Raw genomic sequence first — 24,658 nt, 5'->3', positions numbered from 1 at the left:
GAAGTCAATCCAAATAACGGCCGTTGTTTCACACAATGTTTTCAACAACGGCCACTGTTTGCTACGTCTGATCATTTTCATTATTTCTGTCCATTGCCCTTAGACTTCAATCCAATTTTTATTCAAAACGACGGCCGTTGTTTATCCATTGTGTGAACATAGCCTTAAGATGGAACATCGGTTGGTCAATAGTGATCGCAAGGGTCCTGTCAGGGGTCCGTTTGGCACGCCATGATTTTGTCGCTGAGGGGGGATCGGTCACCTCTCTAGTTGTCAGCGTAAATCTTGTACAGTCTGTCTCTGGCCGACTGTACAAACAAAGCACTGATCAATGCAAAAGCAATGCACCCTCTTCACCCCCTATTCACCCCCTCCAGGATCTGTCTGATTAATATAACCAAAGGATCTATGTCCAGAGAAAAGTCAAAGTCATTATTTTATGTATAAAAAAAAAAACATTCCTCTAGCCGCCCCCCCCCTCCCTTTCGAGGAAGTAAACATATAAAATTGCCAAAAAAGTGTCATCCATAGGATATGTTCCCATTAAGTAATAATATCGGGGCAGATGGCCGTCTTGTAACATAGACGTCCGCAAATAACTATCATGATGATTATTAGCGGCCGTCTATTTAACTAGACAAACGTGTTTGCCCAATATTTTCCCGGAGTGGGAACGTAGCCCGTCTGTGTCCTGGCAGGTATATCCCATTTACTATTATCGTACACTGCACGGTTATGTTCTCACTGTGTTTTTTCCTCCCTGTTTTTGAAAAGAAAAAATGATGTCCCTCATTTGGCTGTTTGGCCACCGGTCAGTGCAGCGACGGCCGTCAGTACATTATTCTAGGTCAGGTGACTGATCGCCCTTTGTCTATAATTTAAATGTCCATTAAATTCAATAGTAAAAACGGTGAAAAAAGAAAAACTGTGATGAACTAAAAAAAAAAAAAGTCCAAAAATGATTGTCATGATCATTGCTTGACGTCCGTGCAGACAACGTTCTTTATCTATTACACTGTGTGCAAATGGACAACAGTATATATAATGGACGACAGTATATATAATGGACTACAGTATATATAATGGACTACAATATATATATATAACGGACGACAGTATATATAACGGACGACAGTATATATAATGGACTACAATATATATATAACGGACGACAGTATATATAACGGACGACAGTATATATAATGGACTACAATATATATATAACGGACGACAGTATATATAACGGACGACAGTATATATAACGGACGACAGTATATATAACGGACGACAGTATATATAATGGACTACAATATATATATAACGGACGACAGTATATATAACGGACGACAGTATATATAACGGATGACATTATATATAACGGACGACAGTATATATAACGGATGACAGTATATATAACGGACGACAGTATATATAACGGATGACAGTATATATAACGGACGACAGTATATATAACGGATGACAGTATATATAACGGACGACAGTATATATAATGGATGACAGTATATATATAATGGATGACAGTATATATAACGGACTACAATATATATATATATATATATATATATATATATATATATATATAAAACGGATGACAGTATATATAATGGATGACAGTATATATAACGGACGACAGTATATATAATGGATGACAGTATATATAACGGACGACAGTATATATAATGGATGACAGTATATATAACGGACGACAGTATATATAACAAATGACAGTATATATAATGGATGACAGTATATATAACAAATGACAGTATATATAATGGACTACTGTATATATTAGGAAACAACTATAAGGTTTTGCATTCCCCCTTTTTATAGATATTGGTAAATTATTACTTGGTAACCATTATGTATCTAATGTATCTAAGCTGCTGAGGGTCCATTTACACAGAAGGATTATCTGTCAAAGAGTTGAAATCAAAGCCAGAAATGGATTTGAAAAGAGGAGAAATCTCAGTCTTTCCTTTATGACCTGATCTCTGCTTATAGACACAATTGCATCCATATTTTTCTTTTCCATAAAAGATAAACGTTAAGCGGGCTACAAAAACACAACAGGAGTTGATGGAAAACACAGGCTATGCTCACACTGTAAAAAATCTAGTGGATGGCCGTCATTTAAAGAGAAATAACGGCCGTTGTTTTAAAATAACAGTAATTATTAAATGACGGCCATCCACTAAATTTCAGCAGTGTGGGGACAGAGCCTTTCTGCGTTTTTAATCCACTCCTGGTTTTGGTTGCAGAATACTGAGCACGGCAGCTGCACCATACAGTCACATTCACTATGGATCTGATGTCGGATTTATTCATCAACCCTATTATTTTATTATTATGTTATTTTAAAAGATTACTCCGGAAGTACAACTTTTTTTTTTTTAATTAACGTGAGGTCCATTTAACATAAACCAGAAAGCATAGTCCTCTGCAGCGGCCGATATATTATAAAACATTCTGTATGCCGGGGACACATGAGCTGTACCAAACCTGTTCTATCTCTCGGGCCCCTGAGAGAACGACGTGTCCTCTGCCGTCTAAACACATTGTAATAAGCGTCACTGCCCAATACTATATCCTGACAGATCATCTACCCGAGTGTGAACACGCAGCGGCACCCCGACACTCCACCCCCTGGTCTCTATGTGATAGACAAAAAGCAGGAGATACAGGGACAAGTCAGATGCTTCTGGATACAACATTGCACTTGTAGTCTATCTGTGCAAAACAGCATAGGGTGTGAGTGAGAGGCAATGATGGGTATTAAAGGGGTACTCCATCGGAAAAAAAAATTATTTTAAATCAACTGGTGCCAGAAAGTTTTATAGATTTGAAATTTACTTCTATTTCAAAATCTCCAGTCTTCCAGTACTTATCAGCTGCTGTATGTCCTGCAGGAAGTGGTGTCTTCTCTCCAGTCTGACACAGTGCTCTCTGCTGCCACCTCTGTCCATGTCAGGAACTGTCCAGAGCAGGAGAGGTTTTCTATGGGGATTTGCTGCTGCTCTGGACACTTCCTGTAGAACCTACAGCAGCTGATAAGTACCAGAAAAGTGGAGATTTTTTAAAAAAAGTAAATTGCAAATCTACATAACTTTGTGACACCAATTCCTAGGCGAGCTGCTGCTTGCTTACGAGTTATAGGACACTCCTGTCTATAATATATAGGAGGCTCCTGTCTATAATATATAGGACACTCCTGTCTATAATATATAGGAGGCTCCTGTCTATAATATATAGGAGGCTCCTGTCTATAATATATAGGAGGCTCCTGTCTATAATATATAGGACACTCCTGTCTATAATATATAGGAGGCTCCTGTCTATAATATATAGGACACTCCTGTCTATAATATATAGGAGGCTCCTGTCTATAATATATAGGAGGCTCCTGTCTATAATATATAGGAGGCTCCTGTCTATAATATATAGGAGGCTCCTGTCTATAATATATAGGAGGCTCCTGTCTATAATATATAGGCGGCTCCTGTCTATAATATATAGGAGGCTCCTGTCTATAATAATATAGGAGGCTCCTGTCTATAATAATATAGGAGGCTCCTGTCTATAATATATAGGAGGCTCCTGTCTATAATATATAGGCGGCTCCTGTCTATAATATATAGGAGGCTCCTGTCTATAATAATATAGGAGGCTCCTGTCTATAATATATAGGAGGCTCCTGTCTATAATAATATAGGAGGCTCCTGTCTATAATAATATAGGAGGCTCCTGTCTCTAATATATAGGAGGCTCCTGTCTATAATATATAGGAGGCTCCTGTCTATAATATATAGGAGGCTCCTGTCTATAATAATATAGGAGGCTCCTGTCTATAATAATATAGGAGGCTCCTGTCTATAATAATATAGGAGGCTCCTGTCTATAATAATATAGGAGGCTCCTGTCTATAATATATAGGAGGCTCCTGTCTATAATAATATAGGAGGCTCCTGTCTCTAATATATAGGAGGCTCCTGTCTATAATATAATAGGAGGCTCCTGTCTATAATATAATAGGAGGCTCCTGTCTATAATATAATAGGAGGCTCCTGTCTATAATATATAGGAGGCTCCTGTCTCTAATATATAGGAGGCTCCTGTCTATAATATATAGGAGGCTCCTGTCTATAATATATAGGAGGCTCCTGTCTATAATAATATAGGAGGCTCCTGTCTATAATAATATAGGAGGCTCCTGTCTATAATAATATAGGAGGCTCCTGTCTATAATATATAGGAGGCTCCTGTCTATAATATATAGGAGGCTCCTGTCTCTAATATATAGGAGGCTCCTGTCTATAATATAATAGGAGGCTCCTGTCTATAATAATATAGGAGGCTCCTGTCTATAATATATAGGAGGCTCCTGTCTATAATATATAGGAGGCTCCTGTCTATAATATATAGGAGGCTCCTGTCTATAATATATAGGAGGCTCCTGTCTATAATATATAGGAGGCTCCTGTCTATAATATATAGGAGGCTCCTGTCTATAATATATAGGAGGCTCCTGTCTATAATATATAGGAGGCTCCTGTCTATAATATATAGGAGGCTCCTGTCTATAATATATAGGAGGCTCCCGTCTATAATATATAGGAGGCTCCTGTCTATAATATATAGGAGGCTCCTGTCTATAATATATAGGAGGCTCCTGTCTATAATATATAGGAGGCTCCTGTCTATAATATATAGGAGGCTCCTGTCTATAATATATAGGAGGCTCCTGTCTATAATATAGAGGGATCCGGCTGGTTCCCTCTCTGGTCTGAGGATGCGTCTCTGAGCTTCCCTGCAGGATAATACGCAGCGCACGCACTGTGCAATTTAAGAAATCAAGTGTCCGACTTAATAATAACCGGCGTCAGGAAGAGCGGTGACCCAGGGAGGGGAACCCCGTCTACAAGATGATAGCAGAGACTTCTCCAGGCTGCTAGAGACCAGACTACTGCAACACAGCAAGACGCCTCTGAATGACGCTTCTATTTCTGAGACAATTGTAGCAAAATATTATTTCTTGGCAGATTAATGGATTTTAACCTTCTGATTTGTGGGGAATCCCTCAGGGCGCGCACACAGACACACACACAGACACACGCGCACACACAGACACACACACAGACACACTCACACACAGACACACACACAGACACACGCGCACACACAGACACACTCACACACAGACACACTCACACACAGACACACTCACACACAGACACACTCACACACAGACACACTCACACACAGACACACTCACACACAGACACACTCACACACAGACACACTCACACACAGACACACTCACACACAGACACACTCACACACAGACACACACAGACACACTCACACACAGACACACACAGACACACACAGACACACACAGACACACACAGACACACACACACACACTTTGTCCGTCACTTTTTTGTGGTTCAGGCATTTTTGTGTGCTGAACTTTTGTACCTTTGTTACCTATGGCCATGCAAATAACTGACGTGTTAATTATTTGCAGCGGCTAATGCAGAAACAACCGGCGTTGTTCCCGCTCTGTCTGCTCTGTATGGCCGTTCTGATGGCCGTACACTCCATGGACTGCAGGTATCACCCAGATGTGCCCGCAATCCAAATAAAATGATGTACTGTAATATAGGCCGCAGGAACACGTCAAACAACGGCCGCTGCTTATACACAGTGTGAGCATAGCCTAAGGGTCAAGAATTAAATACCATCCTCTAAGATCTAATAAACTGGATCTGACTAAAGTCTGCGCGTAGCTGCCAATAACTGCTGCACAGGAGGAAGACAGCCGCCCAGCTGACGGCCGCACTATCCACCCCGACAATAAACATGGTGGTTTCACTAGTTTCCTTTCTTTTCCTTTTTTCCTGACGTTTTTCTCACGTGCTCCTCCAATCCTTGAATATCTCCCACCTAATTGTGGAAACGGCCTGCAAACCCAATGGGGACAGAAGTATCCGGCTGCCCTCGTGTCAGGACGGCAGAATCAATGTCCTGTCCAAGGGGAGCTTAACCACAGAATTAGGAAAGAACCTAGATGGGACCCTCACTACACATGGGACCCTCGCTATACATAGGACCCTCGCTATACATGGGACCCTCACTACACATGGGACCCTCACTACACATGGGACCCTCACTACACATGGGACCCTCACTATAGGTGGGACCCTCACTATAGGTGGGACCCTTCCTATACATGGGCCCCTTACTACAGATGGGACCCTCGCTATACATGGGACCCTCACTACACATGGCACCCTCACTACACATGGGACCCTCACTACACGTGGGACCCTCACTATAGGTGGGACCCTTACTATACATGGGACCCTCGCTATACATGGGCCCCTTACTATACGTGGGACCCTCACTATAGGTGGGACCCTTACTATACATGGGACCCTTACTATACATGGGACCCTCGCTATACATGGGACCCTTACTATACATGGGACCCTTACTATACATGGGACCCTCACTACACATGGGACCCTCACTACACATGGGACCCTCGCTATAGGTGGGACCCTTAGTATACATGGGACCCTCACTATAGGTGGGACCCTTACTATACATGGGACCCTTACTAAACATGGGACCCTCGCTACACGTGGGACCCTCGCTATACATGGGACCCTTACTATACATGGGCCCCTTACTATACATGGGACCCTCACTACACATGGGACCCTCGCTATAGGTGGGACCCTTACTATACATGGGACCCTTATTATACATGGGACCCTCGCTATAGGTGGGACCCTTACTATATGTGGGACCCTCGCTATAGGTGGGACCATCGCTATAGGTGGGACCCTTACTATACATGGGACCCTCACTACACGTGGGACCCTCGCTATAGGTGGGACCCTTACTATACATGGGACCCTTGCTATACATGTGACCCTCGCTATACATGGGCCCCTCGCTATAGGTGGGACCCTTACTATACATGGGACCCTCGCTATACATGGGCCCCTCGCTATACATGGGACCCTCGCTATACATGGGACCCTCGCTATACATGGGACCCTCGCTATACATGGGACCCTCGCTATACATGGGACCCTCGCTATACATGGGACCCTCGCTATACATGGGACCCTCGCTATACATGGGACCCTCGCTATACATGGGACCCTCGCTATACATGGGACCCTCGCTATACATGGGACCCTCGCTATACATGGGACCCTCGCTATACATGGGACCCTCGCTATACATGGGACCCTCACTATACATGGGACCCTCACTATACATGGGCCCCTTACTATACATGGGACCCTCGCTATACATGGGACCCTCACTATACATGAGACCCTTACTATAGGTGGGACCCTTACTATACATGGGACCCTCACTATACATGGGACCCTTACTATAGGTGGGACCCTCGCTATAGGTGGGACCCTTCCTATACATGGGCCCCTTACTACAGATGGGACCCTTGCTATAAGTGGGACCCTCGCTATACATAGGACCCTCACTATACATAGGACCCTCACTATACATGGGACCCCTCGCTACACATGGGACCCCGCACTACACATGGGACCCCGCACTACACACGGGACCCCTCACTATACACGGGACCCTCGCTATAGGTGGGACCCCTCGCTATGCATGGGACCCCTCACTACACATGGGACCCCTCACTACACACGGGACCCCTCACTACACACGGGACCCCTCACTATACATGGGACCCCTCACTACACATGGGACCCCTCACTATACATGGGACCCCGCACTACACACGGGACCCCTCACTATGGGGAGATTCAGTGCCGTGGGGCGAGGAGCTCAGCTAAGATTCCACAGGATGGAAATGTTCCTATTAGATCGCCTGAGGCGACGAGATTATAAATTATGCCAATGTGCCGGTAATAACCAGTGCATCTGGGATATCCTCTACAGCTACACAGCACGCCAGCCCGGAAGCTTCCGCATTAACCCTATAGATTCCGCATCACACAATAGAAACCAGATACCAGAACTGACTGATTGCCGATCCCTTCAAGCAGAATCCGCTGCCAACATGCAATTTACTCCCAATTTATTAGGATTAGAGATGAGCGAACCGGGTTCGGGTTCGAGTCGATCCGTTCGGCATTTGATTATCTGGGGCTGCTGAAGTTGGATAAAGCTGTAAGGTTGTCTGGAAAACATGGATACAGCCAATGACTATATCCATGATTTCCACATAGCCTTAGGGCTTTATCCAAGGTCAGCAGCCACCGCTAATCACATGTCGAACGATCGGGATCGGATGGACTCCAGCTGCTCCAGGGTCGCTCATCTCTAATAAGGATATGATGGGTCTGGTGAGATACGTACTGATCCCCCCCCCCCCATATATTATTACTTTTTTATTTACAATTACCTTTTTATCAATTTCCAAAGTCCATCAATCAATACGAGGAAACAGAAAATAAAGAGACACAGTCCGGTCCAATCCGGTGAACATGTAGGTCAGCACTATGGTATGTTTTATGACAAGAACGGCCGTTTCTGACGATTACAACAACGGTCATTCTTGTCATTAAAAAAGTGCCCTATTGAAATCATTTGAAAAAACGCCCATTGTTCACACAGTGGATTAAACGTCCGTTGTTCAACACAGCCGAACAAATGATTGACTTGTCAATTATTTTCGGACGTTGTTTTCACACTGTGTATCTGTCTTGTGGCACAATCTGATGTATTAAAATAATATTTCTGCAGCAGATATAGTAGTATCGGCCGCAGGAAAATGTTAAACAGCGGCCGTTGCTTTAACACAGTGTGAAATGTTGTAGACACAGGCCGTAGAGATTATCCATGTTTTCCGGGACTCCCTAGGTCGGGATCCGGTAATCCGATGCCGCACGCTCAGATTCAGACAAACACAAGCATGCTTGCTAGCTTCAGGCCATGTTCACACAATGACAATAACGGCCGCTGATCGCACAATAATGGACGCAAATTACTGACATGAACATTAGTTTGAAGGCAGCTGCAAAAAACAGCCGTTATTTTATACACTGTGCAGACCGATGGACGTTCTTTACATAGACTTTAAGTTAATCATTAAAGAATAAAAACAACAGCCGGCTATTACTATACAGTGTGTAAGCATGGCATGAAAATCTTTAAAGGATATTAAAAACCCTTTAGAATGTTAACAAGGCGTTTTTAAAGGGGTTCTCCAGCGCTACAAAAACATGGCCGCTTTCTTCCACAGACAGCACCTCTCTTGACTGGGTGCAGGTTATGTAGTAAAGGGAATGGAGCCTAAAGGGGTTATCCAGCGCTACAAACATGGCCACTTTCCCCCTACTCTTGTCTCCAGATTGGGTGGGGTTTGAAACTCAGTTCCATTGAAGTAAATGGAGCTTAATTGCAAACCGCACCTGAACTGGAGACAACAGTAGGGGGAAAAGTGGCCATGTTTTTGTAGCGCTGGATAACCCCTTTAATTGCAAACTGCACCTGACCTGGAGACAAGAGCAGTGCTGTTTCTGTAAGGCTGGGTTCACACTACGTTTTTGCAATCTGTTTTTTTGTAAAAAAACGGATGGAAAAAAACAAGGCAACTGTTTGCATCCGTTTTTCCATTGATTTCCAATATAAAAAAAAACAAAACACAAGAACGCAAGCAAACAGTTGCATCCGTTTTTATCCGTATTATGCAAATAACAGATGGAAAAAAAAACCACATTGCAAAAACGTAGTGTGAACCCAGCCTAAGAAAGCGGCCATGTTTTTGCAGCCCTGGATAATCCCTTTAACTGCTGTTATTAAGGCCCCTGAAAGACAATTCTTTCGCCGGAGTGCCCCTTTAAACCACTTTTTTGTTCTGCAGCAATGAGGGCAGAGGGGAGGCTCCTGCTGCAGTCAGATAGGGTTGTGAGGGTCTATACATCACACTTTCTTCTGCCGTCTTCACTTTAAGACTTTCAGGCAGGTGAGATTTGTTACCTACAGTTGTTTTCCTGAGAATTAGGTCAATTCTAAAAGACAGTAGAATGAAGCCATCTCCGGTATAATTAGCGAGCGGGGGCTTAATCCGAGACACAATCTGGTAAGATACGTTATAGGTTCCAGATTTCTAGGTTACATGGTTTCCTATACACGCGGCTGACGACAAACGGCGATGCCCCCGAGATGTTCCCCCTTTAGGTTCTTCTCCAATCCTACAACTATAAACAAGAGGGAAGCACGATAGAGGGAATGCATCCAGATTCTGCGGCAGATTATACAACAGATATATCCAACAGATGATACAGGGGACATGGCAGCACATAGACATTATATATATATATTCAGTACATGGACCACCAGGATGCCCACAGACTGACAAGGGGGCTATCCCCACTACTTAGCTGTCAACAGAAGTGAAGCCGAGCACTGAGACCTTACAAGTGGTGACCCCCAGTCCAGCCGCCAATCACCACACCGGGCACCAAAACTAGTGGAACATTATAGGTGAAGCCAGCGGCATGGAGGCGGCTCAGCATGGATATAAGAAGAGCGCTAAGAATTAAGCACCAAGTCCTGAGAATACTACGTCCCCAAGAGCTGCAGCCACAGCACAGAATAATGATGATGACGATGGTGGGGGGTGGGGGGGATTGTTTACATCGTGTACCCATAGACAGAGATAGACGCTTCCCGCATCATTTAACGCTATTCATTTGCACTACGTATAGAGGTTTCACTTTTAGACAATAGGTTGAGATTTTAGGTGCATATATACTGAATAACGGCCTCCATATGTGCGGCAGGAAACAGCATACGACCCCGACCACTTGCATCCCATACGACCCCGACCACTTGTATCCCATAGCGCCCAGACCACTTGCATCCCATACGACCCCGACCACTTGTATCCCATAGCGCCCAGACCACTTGCATCCCATACGACCCCGACCACTTGCATCCCATACGACCCCGACCACTTGCATCCCATACGGCCCCGACCACTTGTATCCCATAGCGCCCAGACCACTTGCATCCCATACGACCCCGACCACTTGCATCCCATACGACCCCGACCACTTGCATCCCATACGACCCCGACCACTTGCATCCCACAGCACCCAGAGTTGTTTATACTATGGAGGAGGGGGTGTTTACATGCCATTCATTTATTATCACATGTTATATCCCCATTTCATTGATACGGGACTTAAACATAATGTGCAGGTAAGTATATACGCAACAGCAGTAGCATCCCATCACCTGCCCAATACTCTACATGGTATCTACAGTAGGACTGACACCAGTGTATCAGGCACAGGGAGAATGGCAGAGGGACGGTATATATAATGACTGGCAGAGGTACGGTATATATGATGACTGGCAGAGGTACGGTATATATAATGACTGGCAGAGGTACGGTATATATAATGACTGGCAGAGGGACGGTATATATAATGACTGGCAGAGGTATGGTATATATAATGACTGGCAGAGGGACGGTATATATAATGACTGGCAGAGGGACGGTATATATAATGACTGGCAGAGGTACGGTATATATAATGACTGGCAGAGGTACGGTATATATGATGACTGGCAGAGGTATGGTATATATAATGACTGGCAGAGGTACGGTATATATGATGACTGGCAGAGGGACGGTATATATAATGACTGGCAGAGGGACGGTATATATGATGACTGGCAGAGGGACGGTATATATGATGACTGGCAGAGGGACGGTATATATAATGACTGGCAGAGGGACGGTATATATAATGACTGGCAGAGGTACGGTATATATAATGACTGGCAGAGGGACGGTATATATAATGACTGGCAGAGGTACGGTATATATGATGACTGGCAGAGGGACGGTATATATAATGACTGGCAGAGGTACGGTATATATAATGACTGGCAGAGGGACGGTATATATAATGACTGGCAGAGGGACGGTATATATAATGACTGGCAGAGGGACGGTATATATAATGACTGGCAACAATTGTGCAGTGCCTGGCTGACCTAGTATGAGAATATCAGATGGCATGACTGGGGTTGGCAGTGAAATATAGACAACAAATAGATGAATAGCAGAATAAAACAATGCAAATAATAATAATAATAATAATAATAATAATAATAATAATACCAACAATAATATATGATGCCAGGTGGTGTCATGTACATATAATGATGGCTGTTACCCTCAGTACTAGAACTTAGTGACTTTCAAAATAGTAGGTGGCCGGTATATATGCATGCGCTGTATACCCCATCTCCCAGATATATATATGCACTGTATACCCCCGTCCCCCAGGTATATGCACTGTATCCCCCAGGAATATATGCGCTGTACACCCCCATCCCCCGGGTATATATGCACTGCACTGTATACCCCTATCCCCAGGGTATATATGCTCCGTACACCCCCATCCCCTAGGTAGATGCACTGTATACCCCCATCCCCCCCGGCAGGCTGACCGGTTGCACTGAGTGGGTGCCTCGGCTCCCTGCACTGTATCCCCCGGGTATATGTGCTGGGTTAGTGCCCCGGGTATATGTGCTGGGTGAGTGCCCTGGCTCGTGGCACAGTACCACCCCCCATGCCCAGGTATATATGCTGGGTGAGTGCCCTATTGCCGGGGTATATATGCTGGGTGAGTTCCCCATCCCCCAGGTATATATGCTGGGTGAGTGCCCCGGCTCCAGGCACTGTACCACCCACCCATCCCCGGGTATATATGCTGGGTTAGTGCCCCGGGTATACGTGCTGGGTGAGTGCCCCGGGTATACGTGCTGGGTAAGTGCCCCGGGTATACGTGCTGGGTGAGTGCCCCGGCTCCTGGCACAGTACCACCCCCCATGCCCAGGTATATATGCTGGGTGAGTGCCCTATTGCCGGGGTATATATGCTGGGTGAGTGCCCCGGGTATATATGCTGGGTGAGTGCCCCGGCTCCAGGCACTGTACCACCCATCCCCGGGTATATATGCTGGGTTAGTGCCCCGGGTATATATGCTGGCCGAGTGCCCCGGGTATATATGCTGGTCGAGTGCCCCGGGTAAATATACTGGGCGAGTGCCCCGGGTAAATATACTGGGCGAGTGTCCTGGGTAAATATACTGGGCGAGTGTCCCGGGTAAATATACTGGGTGAGTGCCCCGGGTATATATATGCTGGGTGAATGCCCCGGGTATATATGCTGGGTGAGTGCCCCGGGTATATATACTTGGTGAGTGCCCCGGGTATATATATGCTGGGTGAGTGCCCCGGGTATATATATGCTGGGTGAGTGCCCCGGGTATATATATGCTGGGTGAATGCCCCAGGTATATATACTTGGTGAGTGCCCCGGGTATATATGCTGGGTGATTGCCCCGGGTATATATACTGGGTGAGTGCCCCGGGTATATATACTGGGTGAGTGCCCCGGGTATATATACTGGGTGAGTGCCCCGGGTAAATATGCTGGGTGAGTGCCCCGGGTATAAATACTGGGTGAGTGCCCCGGGTATATATACACTGGGTGAGTGCCCCGGGTATATATACTGGGTGAGTGCCCCGGGTATATATACTGGGTGAGTGCCCCGGGTATATATACTGGGTGAGTGCCCCGGGTATATATACTGGGTGAGTGCCCCGGGTATATATACTTGGTGAGTGCCCCGGGTATATATGCTGGGTATGTGCCCCGGGTAAATAAACTTGGTGAGTGCCCCGGGTAAATATACTTGGTGAGTGCCCCGGGTAAATATGCTGGGTGAGTGCCCCGGGTAAATATGCTGGGTGAGTGCCCCGGGTAAATATGCTGGGTGAGTGCCCCGGGTAAATATACTGGGTGAGTGCCCCGGGTAAATATACTTGGTGAGTGCCCTGGGTATATATGCTGGGTGAGTGCCCCGGGTATATATACTGGGTGAGTGCCCCGGGTATATATACTGGGTGAGTGCCCTGGGTATATATACTGGGTGAGTGCCCTGGGTATATATACTGGGTGAGTGCCCCGGGTATATATACTGGGTGAGTGCCCTGGGTATATATATACTGGGTGAGTGCCCCGGGTATATATACTGGGTGAGTGCCCCGGGTATATATACTGGGTGAGTGCCCCGGGTATATATATGCTGGGTGAGTGCCCCGGGTATATATATGCTGGGTGAGTGCCCCGGGTATATATATACTTGGTGAGTGCCCCGGGTATATATACTGGGTGAGTGCCCTGGGTATATATATTTGGTGAGTGCCCCGGGTATATATGCTGGGTGAGTGCCCCGGGTATATATACTGGGTGAGTGCCCTGGGTATATATATTTGGTGAGTGCCCCGGGTATATATGCTGGGTGAGTGCCCCGGGTAAATATACTTGGTGAGTGCCCCGGGTATATATACTGGGTGAGTGCCCCGGGTATATATACTGGGTGAGTGCCCCGGGTATATATGCTGGGTGAGTGCCCCGGGTATATATACTGGGTGAGTGCCCCGGGTATATATGCTGGGTGAGTGCCCCGGGTATATATACTGGGTGAGTGCCCCGGGTATATATACTTGGTGAGTGCCCCAGGTATATATACTGGGTGAGTGCCCCGGGTATATATACTTGGTGAGTGCCCCGGGTATATATACTGGGTGAGTGCCCCGGGTATATATACTGGGTGAGTGCCCCGGGTATATATACTGGGTGAGTGCCCCGGGTATATATGCTTGGTGAGTGCCCCGGGTAAATATACTGGGTGAGTGCCCCGGGTATATATACTGGGTGAGTGCCCCGGGTATATATACTGGGTGAGTGCCCCGGGTATATATACTGGGTGAGTGCCCCGGCTCCCGGTTCTGACCTTGTTTTCTCCGGACCGGCCTCTTCCTGCCGCTGCAGAATCGCACCTTGCTGAACACCCCCAGCACATGCCTCTCACACAGGGACCGGCCGTCCTTGCTCGGGCTGGTCCTCCGCTTGGACGTGCACACCCGGTCACTGTTGGATTCCCGCGCCTGCCGCTTCTGGCGGATCAGGGAGCTGGCGATCGCCGCAGCCATAGCTCCCCCGGGTCCTCCCGTGTATCACCGACCCCCGCGGGATATCCCACTGCTGGGGAGGGGGGTCCCGGTGACTACCGAGCCGCAGATGTCTGTAGACGAGTCACAGAACGTCCCCGCCGCATGCAAACGGCGGCTCTAGAGCAGGAGCGGCCCCCGGGATCCGGTGCAGGGATGCGGCGTCCCGGTGCTTTCCATGTCACAACTCTAGGAGCCCATACTGTGCAATCCCGCTGCGGTACCGGAATCACTGCCGCTGCTGGACCGGGTGCAATGAGGCTGCGGTACCGGAATCACTGCCGCTGCTGGACCGGGTGCAATGAGGCTGCGGTACCGGAATCACTGCCGCTGCTGGACCCGGTGCAATGAGGCTGCTGGACCGGGTGCAATGAGGCTGCGGTACCGGAATCACTGCCGCTGCTGGACCGGGTGCAATGTTCCTGCTGTACCGGGTGCAATGTTCCTGCTGGACCGGGTGCAATGATGCTGCGGTACCGGAATCACTGCCGCTGCTGGACCCGGTGCAATGATGCTGCTGTACCGGGTGCACTGCTCCTGCTGTACCGGGTGCACTGCCGCCGCCGCCGGGACTCCACAGGTCACTACTCCCTCACTGACCGCAGGACTCGTGCACGGTGCTCGGTATATACATCATGTTCTGTACACGTGTGTCACACCGCCCGCCGGGGCCCCCGGTACACAGCCCGGACACATCCATAGCCGCCGCCGCTCCCAATGTCACCGGAGCCTCCCGCCGCCGCTCTGACACAACTTGTGGGGGATGTGGGGGGAGGTCCCGGGCAGCACGGACACAACTTCCCCGGGGACGGAGGAGGGTGATGCGCCCCCCGCTATTACAGCGGGCACGGGGGGCAGCAGGATGGGGAGGGGGGCAAGGAGAGTCACATGGTCCGGGGAGGGGGGGGATGCTGCTGCAGGGAACCCCTCACTGGCGGAGGATTGCAGCCCGGACCTCTCCCCCTATCTCCGCGCTCTACGCAATAATACGTGATCGAGGTTTGGATGAGAAATTCTCACCGGCGGCGACGGAGAACTGCAGCTCCCGGTGTGTGTGTGTGTGTGTGTATGTGTATATATATATATTATATATATATACCTGTATACATCCTATACTGCCTGTCCCGGTGTGTGTGTGTATGTATATATATATATATACCTGTATACATCCTATACTGCCTGTCCCGGTGTGTGTGTGTGTATATATATATATATATATATATATACCTGTATACACCCTATACTGCCTGTCCCGGTGTATGTGTGTGTGTGTGTGTATATATATATATATATATACCTGTATACACCCTATACTGCCTGTCCCGGTGTATGTGTGTGTGTGTATATATATATATATATATATATACCTGTATACACCCTATACTGCCTGTCCCGGTGTATGTGTGTGTGTGTGTGTGTATATATATATATATATATATATATATATACCTGTATACATCCTATACTGCCTGTCCTGTCTGCTATATATATATACCTGTATACACACTGCCTGTCCCAACTACTATATATATGTATACACATCCTATTCATTCTTTCTCTCTCTCTCTATGTGCCTGTATATATATATACTGCCTGCTCTATGTGCCTGTATATATATATACTGCCTTCTCTATGTGCCTGTATATATATATATATATATATACTGCCTTCTCTATGTGCCTGTATATATATATACTGCCTGCTCTATGTGCCTGTATATATATACTGCCTGCTCTATGTGCCTGTATATATATATACTGCCTGCTCTATGTGCCTATATATATACTGCCTGCTCTATGTGCCTGTATATATACTGCCTTCTCTATGTGCATGTATATATATACTGCCTGCTCTATGTGCATGTATATATATACTGCCTGCTCTATGTGCCTGTATATATATACTGCCTGCTCTATGTGCATGTATATATATATATACTGCCTTCTCTATGTGCCTGTATATATATATACTGCCTGCTCTATGTGCCTGTATATATATATACTGCCTGCTCTATGTGCCTATATATATACTGCCTGCTCTATGTGCCTATATATATACTGCCTGCTCTATGTGCCTGTATATATACTGCCTTCTCTATGTGCATGTATATATATACTGCCTGCTCTATGTGCATGTATATATATACTGCCTGCTCTATGTGCATGTATATATATACTGCCTGCTCTATGTGCATGTATATATATACTGCCTGCTCTATGTGCATGTATATATATACTGCCTGCTCTATGTGCCTGTATTTATCATATACTGCCTGTCCCAGCTGCTATATATATATGTGCCTGTATACATCCTATAATGGTCGGTGACCTGCCGGGCTGTAATGGGTCCCTAGGACTCTTGTCCTAAGTAGCAATCGACCCACCTGGACTATTGGTACCACCAGCCACAGAAAGGGGAAAATGCCCCAAGGAGTGTAGCAGGTGTGTATAGGTGCTGGTGTGTGTATATAGGTGCTGGTGTGTATATATAGGTGCTGGTGTGTGTATATATAGGTGCTGGTGTGTGTATATATAGGTGCTGGTGTGTGTATAGAGGTGCTGGTGTGTGTGTATATAGGTGCTGGTGTGTGTGTGTATATAGGTGCTGGTGTGTGTGTGTATATAGGTGCTGGTGTGTGTGTGTATATAGGTGCTGGTGTGTGTGTGTATATAGGTGCTGGTGTGTGTGTGTATATAGGTGCTGGTGTGTGTGTGTATATAGGTGCTGGTGTGTGTGTGTATATAGGTGCTGGTGTGTGTATATAGGTGCTGGTGTGTGTGTATATAGGTGGTGGTGTGTGTATATAGGTGCTGGTGTGTGTGTATAGGTGCTGGTGTGTATATATAGGTGCTGGTGTGTGTATAGGTGCTGGTGTGTGTATAGGTGCTGGTGTGTATATAGGTGCTGGTGTGTGTATATAGGTGCTGGTGTGTGTATAGGTGCTGGTGTGTGTATATAGGTGGTGGTGTGTGTATATAGGTGGTGGTGTGTGTGTATAGGTGCTGGTGTGTGTGTATAGGTGCTGGTGTGTGTATATAGGTGCTGGTGTGTGTATAGGTGCTGGTGTAGATGAAGAGATGACTGAGTCCCAGTGATAAAAATAGAACAGCTTTACTGTACAGTCTCTGAATAATATAAAACACTTTAGCAGCAAATAGATAATCTTTGTACGGACTTTAGTGCTTAACTGGATCTGTGCTGCGGAGATACTTAAGAGTGGAATGGAATGGAGGTAGCTGTAGCGGTGCTTGTATAGTTGAGAGCAGAGTGGAGCAGCGTAGAGGAGAGGAGTTTGTCAAGGGAGTCCCAACCCAATGTAGTACTGTAGTACAATGTAGTACTTGTGCTCTGCCGGAACTTTGGAGAATTACTTGAGAGTGAGAAGTTTACTTGTACCCGTGTTTAGACCGTGTCTAACCACCTTCTGCCCTACAGTGTCGAGCTTCCTGTCCTAATAGGGTGGTACAAGCCCCAGACATGGTTACCTGGGTGAAGCTAAGTGTCCCAGTGTCACCTGCACTTTGAGATAGAATACATAGACTTTTTGGTATCTTTGTTCTATCCAGGTTAGTTCCTTTTTTTTTGCTTAGGATACTGCTCTCGGCGTGGGCTACGATTATCCCCGACTGTTCTCCCTCAGTGTATTGCACTGCATAGTAGATATAAGGTAGATACTGGTGTATCTGGTTGTTCATACACGTGTCTTACTGCCTCACAAACACACTATCTGAACTAGGCTTGTCCTGGCAGAGCCAGGCCCTGGCTTGGCTACAGCAGGGTGTCTGCTCTGTGCGTCCTCTCTTTGTAAGAATCTGGATAAGACTGAAGCTACTCTTCCTCCAACCAAGTGACTACTTCCTACAGGGACATGTAAGAGACTCAGAGTGGTGGAAAAGAATGTGTACAAAGAAAAAAAGACAAGTGATAGGCTAGAAAGGAAGAGTATCTTCATTGGACAAGAAGAGTACACAACACATAAGAAACAGTAACCCTTTGTCAGCTGCAGCTGTGCAATCCATAAGAGCATACATTATAAATACTGACACCTAGTGGTGAAACTACAGAATGCTAACTTCATTACCACTGAACCTAGAGGAGAAACTTGTGAGACAGGTGTAAAACACGAAACACCCGTGGTAGGACACCACACCTGCATACATAAACTGCCTGCTGCATATACCACAGTGTATACAGGGCTGATCTGTCCCTGTATACATCCTATACTGCCTAGTATACTATATAGTGTATACAGGGCTGATCTGTCCCTGTATACATCCTATACTGCCTGCTGCATATACTATTGTGTATATAGGGCTGATCTGTGCCTGTATACATCCTATACTGTCTTCTGCACATACTATATAGTGTATATAGGGCTGATCTGTCCCTGTATACATCCTATACTGCCTGCTGCATATACTATATAGTGTATATAGGGCTGATCTGTCCCTGTATACATCCTATACTGCCTGCTGCATATACTTTATAGTGTATACAGGGCTGATCTGTCCCTGTATACATCCTATACTGTCTTCTACATATACTATATTGTGTATATAGGGCTGATCTGTGCCTGTATACATCCTATACTGTCTTCTGCATATACTATATTGTGTATATAGGGCTGATCTGTCCCTGTATACATCCTATACTGTCTGCTGCATATACTATATTGTGTATATAGGGCTGATCTGTCACTGTATACATCCTATACTGTCTGCTGCACATACTATATAGTGTATACAGGGCTGAGCTGTGCCTGTATACATCCTATACTGCCTGCTGCATATACTATAGTGTATATAGGGCTGATCTGTGCCTGTATACATCCTATACTGTCTGCTGCATATACTATATAGTGTATACAGGGCTGATCTCTGCAGATATACCTCAGTGCTGTGTGAGGATGTGACCAGTGGGCTCTGCATGTCATGGACCCGGCTAGGAGGTAGGTACAGTATAGTCAGCCAAGTAGCGGCAGCTCTGATGTGACTGGAACATTGTTACCAGGTTCAGGAAGTTACAGAAAAGTGAAATGAAATGTAGTTTTTTAGGGTGCGTTCACACGTACAGGATCCGCAGCAGATTTAATATCAATGTAACTAAATAACTGAAGACAGCATCAAATCTTTGCTATTAAATCTGCTGCAGATCCTGAAGGTGTGAACGCACCCTTATAAAAAATCTGCATTATGTGAACAGTGCAACAGGTAAGCTATGCACTCCTGCCACTTATATGAATAGATCTATAGCTGGCATTGGAAGAGTTCCCCTTTAAAGTACAGCCAAATCACGGCCAGGATTTCCACCATTCTGCAGCACCGTGTCACCATTGTGATTTGTTGTGGAAACGTTTCCCGGTAATTCCAGCAATAATCTAAGAGCCGAAAGATGATTGAAATCTCCAGATATCACTTACAACATCTGAAAGACAAGTCAGCCGAAAACGGGCAAAGACGAATGCGCCCAACGTATTCAGAGAGACGTAATTGCAATTAGCTAGAAAGGCGCATCACCGGCTGCAGAGCGGTCCTCGCTCTCTAAACAACGTCCGATCACAATCTTCAGTCTAATTGAGTTGAGTTTTAGGACATTTTAGTGAATTTAGCATTTATATCCAATTGTGTGTTCTGTCCTCGGAAACGTTCATTACATTCTCCTGATCACATTGGAAACGTTACCATTTATTCCCATCGCTGCTTATTGAGTTATTGTATCGAAGCCGAACGCCGTACAAAACAAACCTCATAATAATTGTTAATTAAAAGCAACAAATGGAGGGAGATGGAGAAGTCGCCCCTGTGCCGGCCGCACATTAACGCTGTCTACACCACCATGTGGATATAGTATATAGTAATGATAGAGCCGGCGGAGCCTCTTCTGGAAGAATCGCTTCATTCTGGTCACTGCTTGGGCTTCATTTAAAGTTTCCATTTATCTGACTTTGCTGAAAGTCAGAGTGGAAATTTTTTTGATTAGATCACAGCCAAGGGAAATAAAAAAAAAAAGACTTTTGAATGGGAGTTTTCTATAGGATGTAGAAAGATGTCTCCGAACGATGGATTCATCAAGAGCCTCCTCTTCCATCTGTCTAATAAGCCGCTCTCTGATAGACGTCACCCACCCATCCTCTATAGGGAAGCATTAGTAATTGGTAATATCATATACTACTTTATTGCTGACACAGTAGAGCTCGGTTCTTAATAGATGATCACGACTATGCTGAGCGCCGATTGCCCTAAACTACTTACAGTGTATCTGGTGCTGCACAGATCTGGCTGGTGTTCACCCAAAGGCAGTGTTATTGATTGGCCGGTCTCCCTGACTTCATCAATCTGTTTCTCTTATGGCTCTATTTGCCATTGCTCCCACCTAGCCAGAATCCTGCTCCGCACTGATGAGGGGCAACACCCCGAAACAGCTGTATGTGGATGGTTACCTGGCTTTGGTTTTTCCCTTACATTGACTTATAGGGCCACTTAATATGGTGGCTTTGGCGGTTTCCTTACAGGAGCCGCCCCTTAGCTGGGTCCTTCCCGGAGGGATATCGGGCTAGTCCTGTGTTTTGAGACTCTTGAATGAGGCTCCATGGGCTCTTCTTTTGCTTTTTCATGATATACACATTATACAAGATGCCTCACGTCAGTAATCTGAGCTGTTAAAGGAAAAGTCCCACAGAAGTACAAAAACTGCAGGAGGGGAGGGGGGGGGGGGGGGGGGGGGTAGGAAAATAATAAAGACATGAACTCACCCATCCCCGTGCCTCTTCCAGGCCCCGCTCACATCGGCTGGTGACTTGCAGCTCTATTAGCGTTCCTGGCTAAGTGTTTGCGCAACCGACCAATCAGTGTTCAGCCCCAGGTGATCGCTCAGCCAGGCAGTGACATTTCAGCTGGAGAAGCTGGGTCCATGACATACCCGGTTTCCAGCTGAAGAGCACAGCCGGCTGATGTGAACGGGACACCGGACCAGCGCAGCGGAGGCGGAAGGACGAGGGAGTTCAGGTCTTTATTATTTTCCTGTCCCACCAGCCTGCCTGCAGTTTTTGTACGTCCGTGGGACATATCAGCAGGTTAGGTTCGTCTCACCCCCTGATAGTTCCCCTTTAATGCTGCATTTGTTTTTCTAATTCATTATATCATGGTCAGTAAATAAATGCATGCTGCGTACGGTACGGTATACAGTGTGTACGCTATAGTAAAATCTACCGCTCCTCCACGCTCACTATACAGGTTATTAATACAAGATTCTTGACTAGAACCTGACGGCAGGTGGTGGTGTATCAGTCATAAGCGTTAAACGGTTTTATAACAAGGGCCGGTGGATGAGCGGTTTATTTTTCTTCTGACTGACACCTGAGAATACGCAGAAGACTCCGCCAGAGCGTATATAAATAGTTCACAGCTTTTCCATTGTTCTGGTACCTTCACTTGAAATATGTATAACGTACTTTAACACATTGAAGCACAAATGCATTTTAAAATCTGCCAAAAATAGATGAAATAAAAGAAAAGAAAGGGAGAATAAAGGAAAGTAGGAATACAGGAAGCAAAGGTTTAAAGGGAAACTATCAGCAGGTAACAAGCATGGCCGCCACACCTCATTAGCATATCAAATAAACCGCTAATATACAAAAACATCAGGGTGAAGATAAGAGACAACCTGTACCCTAAAGCAGGTTACATACAGCCCCAGTGATTGACTGAACGGACAGTGTCGGCCTGTGCACCCGACGTTTGATGTTTTTAGGTCCAGACATGAAGTAAAGATCGGCCGATGGTCGTTGTCTCTATTACACGGAACGATAATCGGCCCGATTCGTCCCATGATCACTCTGTGTAATAGGGTTATAGGCTGTATCACATGTACTGGTGAGACACACAATATGGCCGTAATATACGAGTGTGTTTAAGTTTGTATTATGGCCGTAAATCCTGACCTAACCGCAGATCTAATGATCCAGACCAATATCCATTTACCTCTTTTGGATGAGGCCACATAGAGATTCCCAGTCACGTGACCAGGAACAACCGTGTTACACGTATGTCACCCTGCAGTCACCTATCCAGGGTGTATTGACCTGACTGTGTGGTTGCGGTAGCAGCAGCTGTGGGAATATTATTTTTATAATTTTTGTATAGGCTTTTTATAGGCTAAATTGTAAAAATAGTAGAAAAATAAAACTCTTTAATTGTGTGTAATGTTTCTGTTTTGCCGCTGCCTTCCCCCAATCTGTGGACTTTGGGGCCCGACACCACATCCCCTCGGCCCCACAGGCTCCTTACCTCTCCCCACTCCTGCTCTGTCCCTTTTGCTTCCTAGGGCAAGTGCACCGGCTCTCACAGATTTAAAGGGCCAGTGCACCCTTAATTGGCTGATGCATAGAAGCCCTCTAGTATAAATATCTGCACCTGCCCTGGCTGCCTTGTTGGAGCCTCTGCATGCTTAGTGCATTACTATGGTCCCAGCCTGGGGATTCCTGCTCGTGGTTCCCTGTCGTGTTTCCTGCTGACGACCTGTCTATGTTGTCTCTTGCTGCACCTCTCCTGCCTCTATTAGTAAGCCAAGCCTGGTGGTCTCCTGCCGCAGTCAATCCATCCCACCTTGCGGCGAGCTCCGGTGATGACCAGCGGCCCCTTAGACTTTGCTCCCTAGCGGCGCTCCAGTCCATCCTAGCGGCATCCACCACTCCAGTAACCCGAACACAGATATTGCATCCATGTTCACCATAATCTGTCAGTTTTGATCTATAACTTGTCCAGGCAGGGAATATGAATGGGGATTAGTGCTCTGGCAATGGTGGTGGAGTCGGCTCTAGAGAAGACCTTCAGGGACTTTATAGATTATTGATTTTTTATTGTTATACTTTCCCATTGTTATACATGGATAGTCTGCTCTGTACAGAAACTGTTTTCATTGTTCGGACTTTGCTGGGTTCAACTAGACCTGCCGCTTCCTCTGGTTACTGTCAATCTAGTGATCATGTGATCAAGCACACGATAACATAGAGGTCTTGAGGACTGCTATGATTGTACTTATGCCATTATAATCCCTGTCTAGATCAGCAAAATGATACTATACTGTAATGTATTAGTATTGCAGTGTACTGTAGACATGATAGGCGAAGCTGTCTTCATTACAGAGGATCAATGTGAAGATGGGTTTTCTGAGTCCATTATACCCTATGGAGGGGGGAGGGGCCAAGGGGGATGAGTGAGCAGGGAGAGCAGAGAAGCAGCTGTACAGTTTGACACATAAAACACTGGATTCACAGGTCAGAAAGCTCACTGCTTATCTGGGAGCTTAGTGAGAGAAGATTGCAGGGTGTTGTGCTGTGCAGAGCTGCCTTTTCTCCTCTCTGTGCTCACTCATCCCCTCCCCCCTCCATAGACCATAATGGACACAGTAATCCAGCTTCTTCTAAAGTGATGGGGGGGGAGAGGTAGGGAAACTGCTTTTTGAGTACAGAAGGAAACTCTTTTGCCTAATAAAACCCATTACAGAGTTTCTTAAAATTGCTGGTACTATTGATACTTGAAAAATGACATTTAAATGACAGTCACGCTTTAAATGTTTAAAT

At 46.0% G+C, this 24,658-nt stretch overlaps 1 protein-coding gene across 3 annotated transcripts in view; it reads right to left on the bottom strand.

Moving 5' to 3' along the window:
- Positions 1-24,658, bottom strand: part of FGF12 (fibroblast growth factor 12) — a 284,469-nt gene that overhangs the window by 95,006 nt on the left and 164,805 nt on the right. Inside the window, exon 1 of one of the 3 annotated variants that reach the window (XM_069974404.1) lies at positions 14,862-15,988. The exons of the other annotated variants lie outside the window; for them this stretch is intronic. Coding sequence (XP_069830505.1) covers positions 14,862-15,060 — 199 coding nt within the window. The 5' untranslated portion in view covers positions 15,061-15,988. Of the gene's footprint in view, positions 1-14,861; positions 15,989-24,658 lie in introns of those variants that run through there. 3 annotated transcript variants of the gene reach the window in all.

The sequence above is a fragment of the Dendropsophus ebraccatus genome, chromosome 6 (genome assembly GCF_027789765.1).
Source record: "Dendropsophus ebraccatus isolate aDenEbr1 chromosome 6, aDenEbr1.pat, whole genome shotgun sequence".
Taxonomy (NCBI): Eukaryota; Metazoa; Chordata; class Amphibia; order Anura; family Hylidae; genus Dendropsophus; species Dendropsophus ebraccatus.
This window is presented reverse-complemented; position numbering and strand designations above follow the sequence as displayed.